Source organism: Marmota monax, unplaced genomic scaffold (assembly GCF_021218885.2).
Source record: "Marmota monax isolate L192 unplaced genomic scaffold, Marmota_monax_Labrador192_F-V1.1 WCK01_AAM20220418_F8-fsc00010, whole genome shotgun sequence".
Classification (NCBI taxonomy): domain Eukaryota; kingdom Metazoa; phylum Chordata; class Mammalia; order Rodentia; family Sciuridae; genus Marmota; species Marmota monax.
Window position 1 is genome coordinate 14,012,416 of NW_026692321.1, and position 14,107 is coordinate 14,026,522.

The 14,107-nt window shown below is 45.3% G+C and overlaps 1 protein-coding gene across 1 annotated transcript in view; it reads right to left on the reverse strand.

Annotated features, from left to right (window-relative positions):
• The window catches only part of Apob (apolipoprotein B), a 40,487-nt gene extending 31,621 nt beyond the window's left edge, over positions 1–8,866 (reverse strand). The window contains exons 1-8 of the mRNA XM_046441334.2: positions 8,659–8,866; positions 8,270–8,308; positions 7,162–7,277; positions 5,851–5,996; positions 3,821–3,974; positions 2,990–3,145; positions 1,585–1,709; positions 847–932 (exon numbers count right to left, since the gene is read on the reverse strand). Coding sequence (XP_046297290.1) covers positions 847–932; positions 1,585–1,709; positions 2,990–3,145; positions 3,821–3,974; positions 5,851–5,996; positions 7,162–7,277; positions 8,270–8,308; positions 8,659–8,731 — 895 coding nt within the window. The 5' untranslated portion in view covers positions 8,732–8,866. The remainder of the gene's footprint in view (positions 1–846; positions 933–1,584; positions 1,710–2,989; positions 3,146–3,820; positions 3,975–5,850; positions 5,997–7,161; positions 7,278–8,269; positions 8,309–8,658) is intronic.
• Between the last annotated feature and the right edge of the window lie 5,241 nt (positions 8,867–14,107).

A 14,107-nucleotide genomic window follows, 5' to 3' on the forward strand; every position in this document is an offset into this window, starting at 1 on the left:
CTCTGAACTAAGAGGCAGAGCTAGAATTTAATCCAGGTTGTCTGGCTTTGGTATCAAATTACCTCTGCCTGAAAGAATGGTGAGGAGATGGGGCAACTGATCCAGTGACAGCTGAGGCTGGACTAGTGGTTTCACCACCAGTCTTTCTAATTGAACCTTCTAGCAGTTTCTGATGAGGAGAGACCCTTCTGCAGTCTTCCCATCTTTCTGCCCTCACTTGTATAGGGAGAGGAGTGAAGGTGGGCATGGAATTGTGAAATAATGGGCAGAGTCCTGGTTTTAATTAGACCTGGATGCTCATTTTACACACCTTTGAGGTTCTGGGACCTTGACTACATCACTAAGCCTCCCTGTTTGTCCATTTTCCCTCCACAGAATGGGTATAAACTCATCTGCCATTACCACCTAATATCATAGGCAAATAAATGAGGTGAGGCACAAGCAAGAATTTTGATTTATGTAGAATATAATGCTGGGCTAGGGTTAGAGTAGAGGTCTCTGAAGTTCTGTTCCTTGGATTACTCTCTGGTCTGGCCCTAAAGATCTTTTCCCGCTTTCTCCATCTGGTCCAGGACAGGCACAAGTCTAGTCACAGAGTCTATGAGACTGTCAACTCCTCCAAAGGTGTCACGGTTGACTTAGGAAACCTAAGCAGCTTTGGCAACTTCTCTTTATCCCACTACCCCTTGATGTTCTGAAATGAATCTACCTACTCAGTAGCCAAATTCCAGTGTCTGCTTCACTTTTTAACACAGCAGACATTTAACAGGGCCCAACCATGAGCTAAGCTGTGATTGGCACCTGTTGGACAGACTCCCCTGCACCAATGAGGACATAAAGTCTTACCTGCATTAAAGAAGCGGCTGTTGGTCTTAGGTGTATCTTCAAGTTTCAAAGTCTGTGTAATGTGTGTCATCATCCCGTATTTATTCCTGGTAACAGAGGAAGCACCCTGCCTCATGAAGGGCCACCAACCCAGAACACACTAGTCTTTTCATGTCAAAGTTCCTATCTCTACTACTGCTCTATTTTGCCCACCTTTCAGAGCATGGTTAAATCTAGCTATCTTTCACTCCCTAATGAACAGAACCCATGTCCCCCTGGTCACATTCAAGGTCAAATGTATCTTATATCCTATATCAGCCTGGAGTTCCCAGAGGGCAAGGACTAACACTGAGCCTCAAAATTCTTCATATCTCCCACAGCACAGTGCCAAGAATACAGTAATTACCCAATAAACATTAGTTAATTCAAAACTGATTGGATACACAAGTCTCCTGTCAAAAATCCCAAATCCTCCATGAAACTATTCCTAACCAGGGCATCCTGCAATGGTTACCTAATTTTCTGGGTCCATGGCCCTTAAAGTCTGAGATGTATTTTGTTGGTTTCAAAATTGTTTCACATGCCTAAGAATTTTCTGTCAAATTGCCTGTTTGCTTAAAAAGGAGGTCAGGTATGGGCTCTGCATTGTACCTCTTCATAACTCCCACCCAGACACAGCCTAGCTTGGACAAGGGCACAGGAGAGTTCAGCTCACATAAAACCCTTGATGATGAGTTGGGGGAGCAGCAGGAGACCTACTTGTAGGAGAAAGGCAAGAGCAGGTGTTGCTCCTTGCAGATGGCTTCCAACACATGCTTCCTCTTGGAGTCCAGGGTGTATTGGCAGGACTGGCTGCTGCTGAGCAGGGTTGACAGGGGGCGGACCTGTGCATGAGGTTGGAGAGTGAGCATTTTGAACAGTTTCTGGGGTTTGGACCTCAGTCTTCTGTCACAGTCATTTTCCTCCAAGGTAGGAGAATGGGAGTCCTGCACCACTAGACAAGCTCAGTAAAAGTCAGCATGCTCAAGGCTGTGGACTCTTCTTATTTCACCTCAGCAGAGCTCTCATCCTGCACATGTATATGCCTTATGTCCCACATACCCATCTGCCCCCACATAACGCCACACATGCTACTACCTATTAGGTTTTCTTTGCCTAGAAGCCTATCCTTGGCTCTCTCCCATTTGCTCATCCGTTGTATTTTTCAGGCTTGTGCTCCACATCCTCCATAACTTTGCCTAATGAGCTACGTGCAAATGCTGCATCCTTCCTACTCAGGCTTAGAAATGCTTGTCTACACTGCTCAGTTGACTACTTTATCAGGTGTGCTGTGCATTGTATTTTATGGGCATGCATGTGAACCTTGCTTCTGCATTAGCCTGGAAGCATCTCCAGGGTAAGGTTCATGGTTTACCCACTACTCTCCCTCCCTCAGTAGGAGTAAACATAGAGCAACCTCTCTGAAAAGACCCTAAACCAGTGCTTGAGCCTCCTCTGACTATGGCCCCCATGGTCACCAGACTCTTTGTGTTTAGTCCCCAGGACAAGGACCTTGAACATGGCCCAGCAGGGCAGTGATTGCTCATCTTTCATGTTTACTGAGATAACCTGTGCCTCATGTTCTGGATGATGTGACAAGAGGTTAGGCAAACTCAGGTCATGTGGTGCTATGTGACCTAGCTAGCAGCAGAGAAGGTCAATACTGAGTGGGTGGCCCAGGCAGGAGGCCAGTGGGCCTTGATTTGGTCAGGGTCACACGTAGTGTATAAGGACAGGTGGCTGGGATGAGGGAGAAAAGTGAACACAGGCCTTAGGACCTTAATAGAGGTCAGATGTTGGGACAACCAGCTCGCCCACAGAAAGCAACAGCAAAGGACTTTGCCTTCTCAGGGATGAATCATCATCACACTCAATTGATGGCAGAGGGTTCAGTGTCACAACAGGAGGACCACTGAAGGACAGAGCTCTGGCCTGATTCTAGTCCTGGCACAATTAATAAAAAGCAGTGCGGCCTTAGCAGTCCTTCTAGTGCCTGGTCCTTGGTGTCCTGCTCAGGAACAAGCCGGGCAGGATCTTCTCAGAGGTCCCTACCAGCTGGAACATTCTTGAGGGTTTGTAAGAAGGATGCTGCTCAGGGCAGACTGAAGGCTGGTATGAGGCTCACCAGGCCCTGGATGAGGGCGAGTGGGCTGACGCCCGTGCTGATGGGCTGGAAGCTGTCACACTGCTGCAGGTCCCTCTCAGTGGATATCTGTGTTGCCACATTGCCCTTCCTTGTCATGACGGTAACGTGAGTGGAGCAGTTTCCATACACGGTGTCCTGTGGGAGCAGAAGACACATTCAGGAGCATTCAACATGGGAAAAGCCTTTAGGTATTTGGGAAGGGCTGGGAAAGAAGCCTGAGAGCAAAGGCAAAATGAATGTAGATTTGGGAAGGACTTTTTTTTCCTGCCTGCACTGCTGGTGCCTGGCCAGCCAGGGCTGGGGGAGAAGAAAAGGTGAAGAGCAGCTTGGAGGAAAGGCCTGTGCAGGATGCATCTCTGTGTTCTCCAAGCACCGTGGAGCTGAGAACTCAGAGCACAGGAAGGACTGAAAAATGTTCAGAGGGCTGAAGAAAGTTGGATTCTCTTTATGCTGAAATCTGACATTTTTAGAAAGAGGCTGGCAATATATTCCAATCTTTTTGGAGTCTGCAATACACACAGACTTTACCATGTTGTAACATGTGGGAACTGGAGGGGGAAGAAGTCCAACATAGATAGAGAGATCAGGAGTCCCAGTAAGTGATTTAAAATTAGACCCAACATGATTGACCTGCTTGGGATGTCCATCAATGACCCCAAGGGACAGGAAGAACCACAGGTTCTGGTATTATACACCAAATACAGGGTCTCCCTATGTAACCCAAGCCAACAATCCATTTCAGGTACCATGTGACTGGTCTCTGACATGGGAAGTGAAGTTTAGAGGGTTTTCAGCTTTCTAAATTCTCACCGTGAACAACACTTGTTTGTCTTCTTCTGTCTCTGGGGGAACCAGGAGTGCAGAAATGATGCCCCTCTTGATGTTCAGGATGTGTTTGGGTTCACCCTTCTCTGGGTAAAGGAAGACTTGCCTCCCTTCAGGAACACCCAGCCTGAGCTCATACCTGTCCCAGAGAGAGCATGTGGTCACAGAAAGGTTCCCTCTCCACTTTGAGCCTGCTGGAAGGAAGCTTCTGCTTGGCAGGCTCCTTCTCAGTTGTTAACATCAGTTCTTTACCAATATATGCACACACACATACATATTTTCAAAAAAGTACACAAACTGGTAAAGTTTTGTCATTATTACTCTTATTTTTTTTTTTTTTGCTGGGCTCATCTCTTCCCTGTCTGTTCTCCACCCACCAGTATGGACACCCGAGTGGGTATTTCGTTCATATCTCCCTGTTCATACAATTCTACATAGATTGTGAGTACAAACACAGATACATAAAGATGTTGTAATTATTTGTTTTATGCAAATGGAATCGTATTATGCATACTTCCCTTCATGTTTTTCTCATTTAATTATATTCTAGGAAAACCCTGAGTCGCTTGGTAAGCTCTAAAAGATTCTTTTTTTCAAAAGCTGTATAAACATTCCATTCTGTTGTTATATATAGTTTATTCAACACATTGCCCCATTTGGTGGCATTTACTGGACTTTTTTTCCCTTTTTTTTTTTGCCACACAAACAATACTGAAATACATATCCTTATGTGTTTATCTTCATCTTCATGCATTACTGCTTTTATTTTCATGGGCTTGGGTCCCAGAGATTGGAATTGCTGTGTCAAAGGGTATAAGTATTTTCAACTGGAATAGCTATCACCCTGTGGCTCTCATTCCCACAAGCCATGTGTGGGGATGACTTTTCCTCCCTGGCTCACCAGCAACAGGTGCCATTGCTGTTTTAAAGTTGTCCAGTCTGATGGGCGTGCGGTAATCCCTATCTTATTGTAACAGTAATTTGCATTTCCTGACTACTAATGAATTTGAGCATACATTTGTTTTTATATGTTCTCAGGTCATGTCTGGAATTCATGTTGATTTTGGTTTTAGAACCTTCTCATTGAGGATGATTTGGGTGCCTGAGGGCCTGGCTGAACCTGTTCTAGTTAAGTTAGAAGGACAAGGAGACCAGGATTTTCTCCTGTATTTCTGCACCTTTCAGAAAATTCCAGACATGGTGATGCAGGCCTAGAAAGCCCTCATGATCGAGAGTTAAGAGTCCCTTGTGTTTAGAGAAGAGTAAGGGACTAAAAAATAACTGCTATTCCTTCCTGTCACCAAACCCCTTCCCATCATGCACATCAGAATCTCAGGTAAAGTGAGGTGTTTGGATGGAAGAAAGAAGAGTCCACGTAAGCCTCTTTCATAGAGAAAGGACTGGTTTCTGATGTTAGCAAATTGAAAGATGGGCAGGGGTAGAATTTTTTATGCTACAAACTGACTGCTTATACTGTAATTAGGGACAAAGCAGAGATAATGTTAAAAATATTTAATGGCTGTTACAACACAGGTGCTGGAGTGTCAGAAGAGATGCCAGTTGTAAACAAAGTCCTGGCCTTCTGGTATGCAGTGGCTGCATGCCACCCTGGGTAGAGGACCACTAAAGCCTTGTGCCCCTTTGCCTCCCACTGAAAAGACCCTGTGCCACTATATGTTGGCACTAAAGACCCTTTGCCACCATTTTGTTTAAATAAATTGCCTCAAAGAGTTTAAAAGCATGAGATCTTTTAGAAACACATTTAAATGATAATTAAGGCAACCTGACTAAGGGAGGGTAAGTAATGCTTTTTCCTCTTTTAGATAGTTCTGAAAATTCTGCAGTTTCCTGATCCATGGTGAACACTGATTATAATACACTTATACTCACAGGCACCTAACATGAACACACATGATCATGCCTCACAGGACACACATATGATTAAGCAGGCATTCACGCAACACAGCTAGGGATGCAAAGAGCTCAGAAATATAAATGCATGAGTCCACCCTTACTTGGACATGGCGGCTGCAAACTCCTCAGAGTTCTTGGTCTTCTTCAGCAAAGGCTTGCCCTCAGTGTTGAAGCCATATACCTCTTTCAAGGTACATTGGCTGGTCTTCAGGATGAAGTTGCAGAGTTGGGGAACCTCTAGCTCGACCTGAGAATGGAGGGTAGCAGCATACTGAGTTTCTCTATCAAGCACGAAGAGATTTCCCACAACCCAGAGCTTCATGTCTAACTAGGGCACCGGGGTAATGGTTCTCTCACGGGTCTCCATGCATCAACCTAGGCTCTGTCCTATTTTTGGTCTTTTCCTCTTTCAGGATAACAAGTTTCTTAAGTTTGCACCTACGCATGGGAAGGAGGATGTCTTTTTATTGGCTTTAAATTATTCACTTCAGTTACAAAGAACTTGGTGCACTTAGTTAGAAGACAGAAGACTAAAAGTAAGAATTTAGTAAGAAAAATAGGAAGTAGTAAGTGGCTATCATTGGTTTTCACAGCAAATATTTCCTTCATGTCACCCAAAAACTGTATCCTCTAGGGCCTATTGAGGGTCTCACATACAGCTGCGGTTGAAAGAGCATTAGCCAGCATTATTCAAAGAACTTTTTGTCATGACAGGTAGCTTTATATTTGTACTGTGTGATATGGTAGTATGAGCCACAACGGCTATTGGGCACTTGAAATGTGGCTAATAAGACTAAGAAGTGAATTTTTAATTTTATTTAATTTACATAGCCACGTGTGGCTAATGCTTACCTCATCTGACAGCACAGACAAGGACTACAGAGCCCTATGGAGAACAGGGAAGCTTCTCAACCTGCCTCCTCCTCCCCATATGAACCTTGACAGTACCCTTCTGATCTGTTCCATATGGACAGGGACAGGACTATAGCCAGTCTCAAGAATAAGCAACGTTTCATTTTAGAATGAACTACATGTTTACATGCTAAGTTTTTTTTCCATTTCTTTCTAGCAACAGTTTGACTTTGATTGTAAATACCACCTTGCCCACCTCTCTTAGCTTACTTACCGGGCCTCCCTTGTGTTGAAATCTGTAGTCCTACATTTCTGGTAAATCTAGACCATGTGTTCAAATTGTAGCATGGAAATTAAAGGAAGAATGTTTTTTTCCAGGCAAAATTTTCTGTGGTGGACAGCTTCTCAGCAATGTGGCTGACTTACAAGCTGAGGGCCAGTTCTAGCACTTTGAGGTCACAACAGTTCTGGCATGTGCTGGGACCTCCTGGAAGGTCCAGTTCTGGGCACCTGTGGAGCAAGCCTGGGCTCCAGGTTCCTCCAGCGCCCATCCTCCATACCTTGCAGTTGATCTTTGTGATGCTTCTTGAATCAGCAGTCCCAGGGACACCACTGGAGCTCTCTGCCTCATAGTTATACATGTACTTCCGGAGGTGCTTGAATCGAGTTGCCTCTTCTAAAATGAGAAATAAGTTTGCATATCAGAAATAGCTCTCCCCAGGCAGTCAGTTCTGGGCAGAGAGGGGTGGTGGTATAGATAATTTTAAAAATTGTAATTGAGCTCAAATTATTTTTAATTTTCTTTACATTATGTTAATTAAGCATTGCTGAACCTGATATTTAAATTAGCTGGGTTTCCTTGAACATATCATCTGAGATACAGGGAAGAGAGTGCCAGGCATTAAATAATGGGGCTCCAAAATGTATAGAAGAGAACTTTGAAAAAGTTAAGATTTGACAGCACTAAGCAAAGGGATAGTACTTTTCTCAGCTTGAAAATACCAAAATTATGTGACTATTTTTTAAATTATTTCAAATACCTTAGGCAAATTTCTTTAGGCATTAGGGATATCTGGTTAACTTTAAGAAGAAGAAATTTCTGGAGGATTCCACTATGAGGAAATTTTATAAACTTGAGACAGAACAGCATGAGCCCAATGTAGTGATTCCAGGTGTCCACCAGATGGCGGTGTGGCACCATCAGAGGTCAGCTCAGGCATTCTCTAGAGAACATAGAGTACTGCACAAGGCCAGCTCCTCTGACCTCCAGGGGTCAGGTAAACACCAAGGGGTGGGGGGCTGGATTTTTGCACAAAGGTTAAAGTCAGTATTTCTTCATCCCCACACACTCTGAATCAATGATTAATAACTGATAAACAGGACAGTGATGTCTCTTTAAAGTGTTCATAAGGCTGTCAGAGTGGCAGTCCCTTCCCTTCCCCATCCCCAGGCCAAATTTTTGGAACAAAAGGACTGGTAGATGAGGGTGGAGACCCTTGGGGGTGGGCAGAGGCTCAAAGCACTTGTTTCCTAGGGTCTGAGCAGCAAACACCAATCTGAACATACAACACTATGTAGAGCGAGGTGGCCTTGGTGACCAGAGGTCTAAAAGGGCAGTTGGCCTGGTGTGGGGGGTGCCGATCCATGCCCAGTGAAGAAATGCCTTACTTGAACAGCTTGGGCTGACATTTTCCAACGCCTCGTCTTCTGTAAGAAAAGAAAAAAAAGAGACTGGGTTTTTCCATGTCCTACTGAGGTCCTGGGGTCTGACAGGGAGGACCACTGCATAGGTCTTGTTTTCCTGCAGGAAGCAGGTCTGGAGAGCTCAGGCCCCAGGCCTGCCACCTGCCCATCCTACCCGGAGTCTGGAGGAGCTGTCAGTTCGTCCTGGTCCCTGTCCCAGTGAGCCTGTGAGCCCTGTGTCTGCCCTCCCTCTGACCCAAGCCCAAGCTGCCCCAGCCACGGCCCCGCCATGGGCTTCCACCTGCTCCGGTTTAGGTCATGGTCAGAGGTTGCAGCCCGCACCCGGGGCTCCCCCTGCACCCCGTCCTACTCACGGGCCCAGGCGCCAGAGTCCAGGAGCAGCAGCAGCAGCAGCAGCGGCAGCAGCGCGGGCCTCGCCGGGCCCATGGCGGATGAGTGGGTGAGAAGGCTCCTTGGCTTCCTGGCTGTGGCCTGGCCACGGCCTGGCGCCGCTGCTGGCTCCAGGGGCTCTTCAGAGGCTGCCCTGAGACCTACACTGGCTCCGCGGGCAGTAGGGGAGGGTGGGACTGCACGCCCGCGCGCAAGCACCCTATTTATAGGAGGCCCTGGATTAAGAATTGCAAAAGGTCCAAAGGGCGCATCCCTGGCCTGTTTGCTTTTCCACACGGGCTTGTCTCTGAGCCTTGAGGAGGGGCCTGGGAGGGGGCTCACCTCAGACCCAGCGACAGCCGCCCTGGAGCTTTCCTCCTGCCTGGCCTGGCCTGCTGGGGCTTGGAGGTGGGCGGTGGGGGCAGTGGGCTTATTGCCTGAGGAGCCAGCCTGCGCTGGCTGCCTTGGGGAGCTGGCTGATCACAAGGACAAAATCCACTCCCCTCCCGCTGACTCTGGAGCCTTTAGCAAACCAGTTCTTAACTCCTGATTGAGATGTTTTCCTAGTCCTTTTCCATTTGGGTGGACTTTGGGTCCGCAGGGAAGGCCCACTCCAGATCAGTACGTGTGGCTGAGGGGAGGAAACTAGGAAGGTCTGATGAGTGATGGGCACTGGCCCTGAGGGGTGGATACCTTCTCAGGCCCAGTTTGAGTCCAGGTGCCCTAGTCTTTCAGAAACCCAGTGAAGATGGTTCCAGGGGAGATAGCTCCCAAGAGTGACCCCTGGGCAGGGTCTTCTTGGGAAACTGAGGAGAGGAGGCCGCTCCCCATCTGCCCACTTTCCTCCTATAGTGAGAGGCCAATGAAGAGCCCCAGAGGTAAGGTGTGAACAGAGCACATTCCCTACCAATAGCCCAGAACCTTCTCAGGAATCCTTTCTTTCTCAGAATTCTAAGTGCTGGGTCATGGGACCCAGAGAAAACTTGCCCTCTCTTCCTCTTCCTGGCTACAGGAACTTGTGTTTGTATAGACATTTTAGCAGTCTTGATTTCACTAACCCAAGATCAATCATTAAGGTTTATTGACAGGATGGATGAATGTCTGAGCCTGGTTATGTCTTAATTCAAGGCATTCTTATCTGGTTGTGAAGCGAAGATGCATTGACAGGAAACTGTGGGTACTCCATCAAGGTAGGATGTAAAGAACACTGAACTGTGGTGGTTAAAATTGCTGGAGGGGCACTAACTAAGCAGTGAGACTAGGTGGTAACCCAGGAGGAAAGGAGTGGGAGTAATAGGGACTGTATCTTGGAAGCATTAGGGAAGTCAGTATTTATTGCTTCAAAGTGTCAGCTTTGTTTGACTTGTAAGCTATATCCAGATGTGTGCAACAAACTACTTGTAAAATTGTCTAAATGTTCTGATGGCATGTCTAAATGTTCTGATGGCATGCAGATGGTTCCAGAAAGGTCAATTCATGTATAAAAGCACCTGTTTCCTCAGAAGAGACATACCATGATGTTTGTCTTGTTTGCAACACCTGGGCCTCCACATCTCTTATAGGTATTGTCTGTAGTCACAAACTCCCTGGGTGTCCCTGAATTCTCTAGTGATCAGTTGCTTTGCATCATTGTTAAAGGTGGATATTACAGTGGTCTCAACCCAAGGTTGGCCAAATGTGTACCGCTGGTTTCATGCAATATGAAAGGCCTGGAAAAGTAATTGCCTAGAAACACCATTTCTCAGTATTTTATGTGCCTTATTTTATGTGGGTTGACTTTCCACAGGACTAGCCCTGTCAGTGTTTGAGGAAATGGTCCCGTTCTCATGCATATTCACTTCAAGGAGAATGGGCAAGAATATTTAGAAGCAGAGAAACCAAAAAGAGATGGTTAACATTAATTTATAAGCACAAGTTTGGGATTTCTCTGTTGGATGATAGATGCTAAGGTCAGCATCAATAGAAAACATAATTTTTACAATTTGATATTTACAAATGAATCTGATAACTTCAATGCAGGGAAACACTGTGAGATGTTTGAAGACCCCAGCATGAGCAGTCACCATCTCTGAAGGAGAAAACGTGAGATTCCAAAATGCTCTGTTCAGCTTCCCTTTCTTTCCCTGATGGCCTTTGGAAAATGTCTCCTGGGTTGGGTACTCATCCTTCAATAGGATCCAGCATACAGGACCACAGAGCAAACGGCCAATTGCTGAGATAACTTGCGTACATCCACAGAAATACTGTAAGGATAAATATGTAAATATGTAAATTTTTTAAGCTTATAAAATATACTCATATCTTTTGTTAAAAGCTATTTGCAAATATATTACTGTGTGTAACCACAGATGCCCCCCTTCATCCCCTTTCCTTTAAGCAGAACTTTTCGCAGTTCTTTTTCCTAAACAAGTTCTGGGTTTCAAAGGATAATGATCAGTTTTAGGAGAAACTTAAGATAGGATTAGGAATCAGGAAATATTTGCGTATAAGGTACTTGTTTAACAGAGAAAATCCTGGTGCCAAGAGGTCAGCAGTTGTAAAGGAAGTCAGTGTGGTTGTTAGACTCAGGAAGAACTGATCTGAAATCCTAGCTTTGTGAGGTTTGCAACTTCGGGCAAGGGACATCCCCTGAAGGACTCTGTATGTTTATAGGACTAATGCTATCAACCACCTAGGAATTTCAGTGCAAATCAGGTAAAACAATTATGTAAACATAAAACAGCTAGCAAGATGCCCAGGAAATAAGAGGTACTTAATGCGAAGTGACTGTCACTATGCCTTCTGTGTGTTACATGGGAATGTGTTTGCTGGCACTCTGTGAGCTGGCTAACCACAACCTGTATATAAACAGAGGTTAACAGAACACAGGGAGGAAGCCAGAGCCTATGAAAGGGAGCAGGAGTGGAAAAGGGCCAGAACAAGGGTGCTGTGTAGCCGTGACTGAGCATCCAATTCTGATGATTCCTCAGATTTGAAATCACTGTCCTTTCTGAGCAAATGGAGGCCTTACCAAAGCTATCAGACTAGTGACTGTCATTCTGCTGTCATGCAGATGAATCTCAGCTAGTTGCTATGACACTGTGACTTATCAGCTCATGAATGCAAAGTCCTGTTGGGTGAACCATCAATCTGAGTAATCACAGGGCTCTGGGTGCCCATTAGAAAGCCACCTGACTAGTGGAATTTCAAGGAATTAGATCACGCTCAATGTCCCAGTTACAGTCTCTAGAAGCAAAACTATCCATTCTGCCTATCTGCAGGTGACATGAAGGGTCCTAGCTAAGTTCAGGGAACTATAGAAGCTATTAAAGTTCCCCAGCAGCCCAATATTCTGAGTTTAGTGTATTTCACATATTGAAGTAGGTACTCAGTACATAATTTGCTGAATATAATGAATGAATCTTCCATTTAGTTATTCCCCATTGCTTCAAAGATATTTATGTACAGTGACCATGATGCTAAATAAATGCTTTCAGTGACATAAAGCAAGAAAATAAAAATTATTCCTAGCCACGGTCTTCAAAAAATTCATCTGGCAAATAGGGACCAGTATTGACAATGATTAATTAGCCTATCTCTTTTCTGCCTATGACAGCATTATAATTGCAAACAATACCCAGAAGCTGGAAAGTAAATTTCAAGAATTTGTAGATGAAATCATACTCAGTGTGGTCTGAACATGCCATTGAGAAGGCATGTTGGCATGTGTACACACACATACATAGACACACACACGAGAGAAATGTTAAGGAAAAAATGATGTACTTAGGTGAAAGATGCTAAGTGGGCCCGTGTCAGTCAAATGCAGACATTGCACATGCATTAACCTCCCATGAAAGTAAAAAGAAACAGTCCTATTCCCTCATTCTGCTATCTAAGAGATAAGGTCAGAATGTTGAGCAGTTCTTACTGGGGAGAGGAGTCAGAGGTCAAGAGGATTCAGTGTGGAGCAAGGTCCTACACATATGAATTGTCACTCCCTTCACTATGCAGATCTTTCATTCCACCTTCCCATAGCCAGCTCCAGCTGACTCACCTCCTGCAAGGAATCTGTCTTTGGAACCATCCCAGTAAGGTCTTCTGACCCTGATCTCCTTGTCAGTCAATTTCTATATAAGACAATGGATCATGAGGGCTCTTTATACATGACTCGTTACTCTCGTTATTTTTCTCTTGTGACATTTAAAAACTTTCACCTACTTACATTGTCAACTGGAGAGCTGATCTTCAGGATAAGCACCATGTGTAGTTGATACCTTGTGTCTTGCTTCTCTCTCCCTCCCTGACCTCTTGCACCAGGTGAGGCAGAGCACAGCTAAAGAGTGAAGGCTGAAACATCACATGGTCCTTGCGAGAAAGGTCTCCTTCCTATATACCTTTCTCTTTACTCTTGGGTGCTGCTGCCTATGTTTATACCCAGAATGCATGATTGAGGCAGGACCTGTGAGTAAGGGTCATGGGACAGCCTTTGAGATGCTGTCAGTCCCTCACCTGTGTGACAGGGAAGGACTAGATGACCTGGGAGGCCTGTGTGATTCTATAGAAATTTTGTGACTTAAGAAAGAAAGGTACAAGTTACACTGGCCAGAACCTCAGGGTGGTTGGGAGCTGTGGCTGAGGATTCAGGATCATTGAGGAGCATGGATTTGGATTTTCTGGAAGGCTGCCTACTTTACACAGACTTACACTCATGTGTCCAGGAGGTAAATTTTAAACAGATTTCCAAGTGAGGAGAAGGCATGCTCTCCTGGAAGCACTGGGGAACATCGACTCATAACTCTGAGGAAGTTCTTCCTCAAGTCTTGCTTTAGGGTTCATCCTGGCCTTGACCTTGGAAAACCTCTCTCTTGGATTTAACTTGGTGTTGCCAGTTGCTCTTTACTAAGTTTTTATAAGTTTTCTTTATGTCCTCACAAGACTAAGACCCAGAACATAATACCCTCAGAAGGCTGAGACCAGTGCTGAGGGTAGAATGCTGGGTGGATAAACAAGCTTCCCACTCCTACATGACTGCTGATTCTCTTCAAGTGTCATGGAGGCCTTGGACCTTGTCCTCTGAGAGCTCACAAATGAGGAGAAGGGTTTAATCACGTATCACAGTCAACCACAAGTAAAGTGCTTAAATTTTGGGGTTGACACAGACTGTACTTGTCTAGGGAAGGTCTCCTGGCTCCTGGAGGGGTAAGACTTGAACTGGATCTTGGATGGTGGGTAGGATCTGGGTCACTGGAGTGAGTGGCATTTCTGAAAGAGCAGTGGAAGAAAGCTGAGAATATATTCAATGCATCTGACAATTTGGGCCATAGCCAGCCAACTGGAGTCCGTGGAGAAGTTCAATGTGAGATGGGGGATTTGGGTGGGAACACAGTTGGCTGTGCCTGGGCCAGAGACAGAGATGCCAGGCTAATTAAAATCTTTGATTTAACTGGGGGT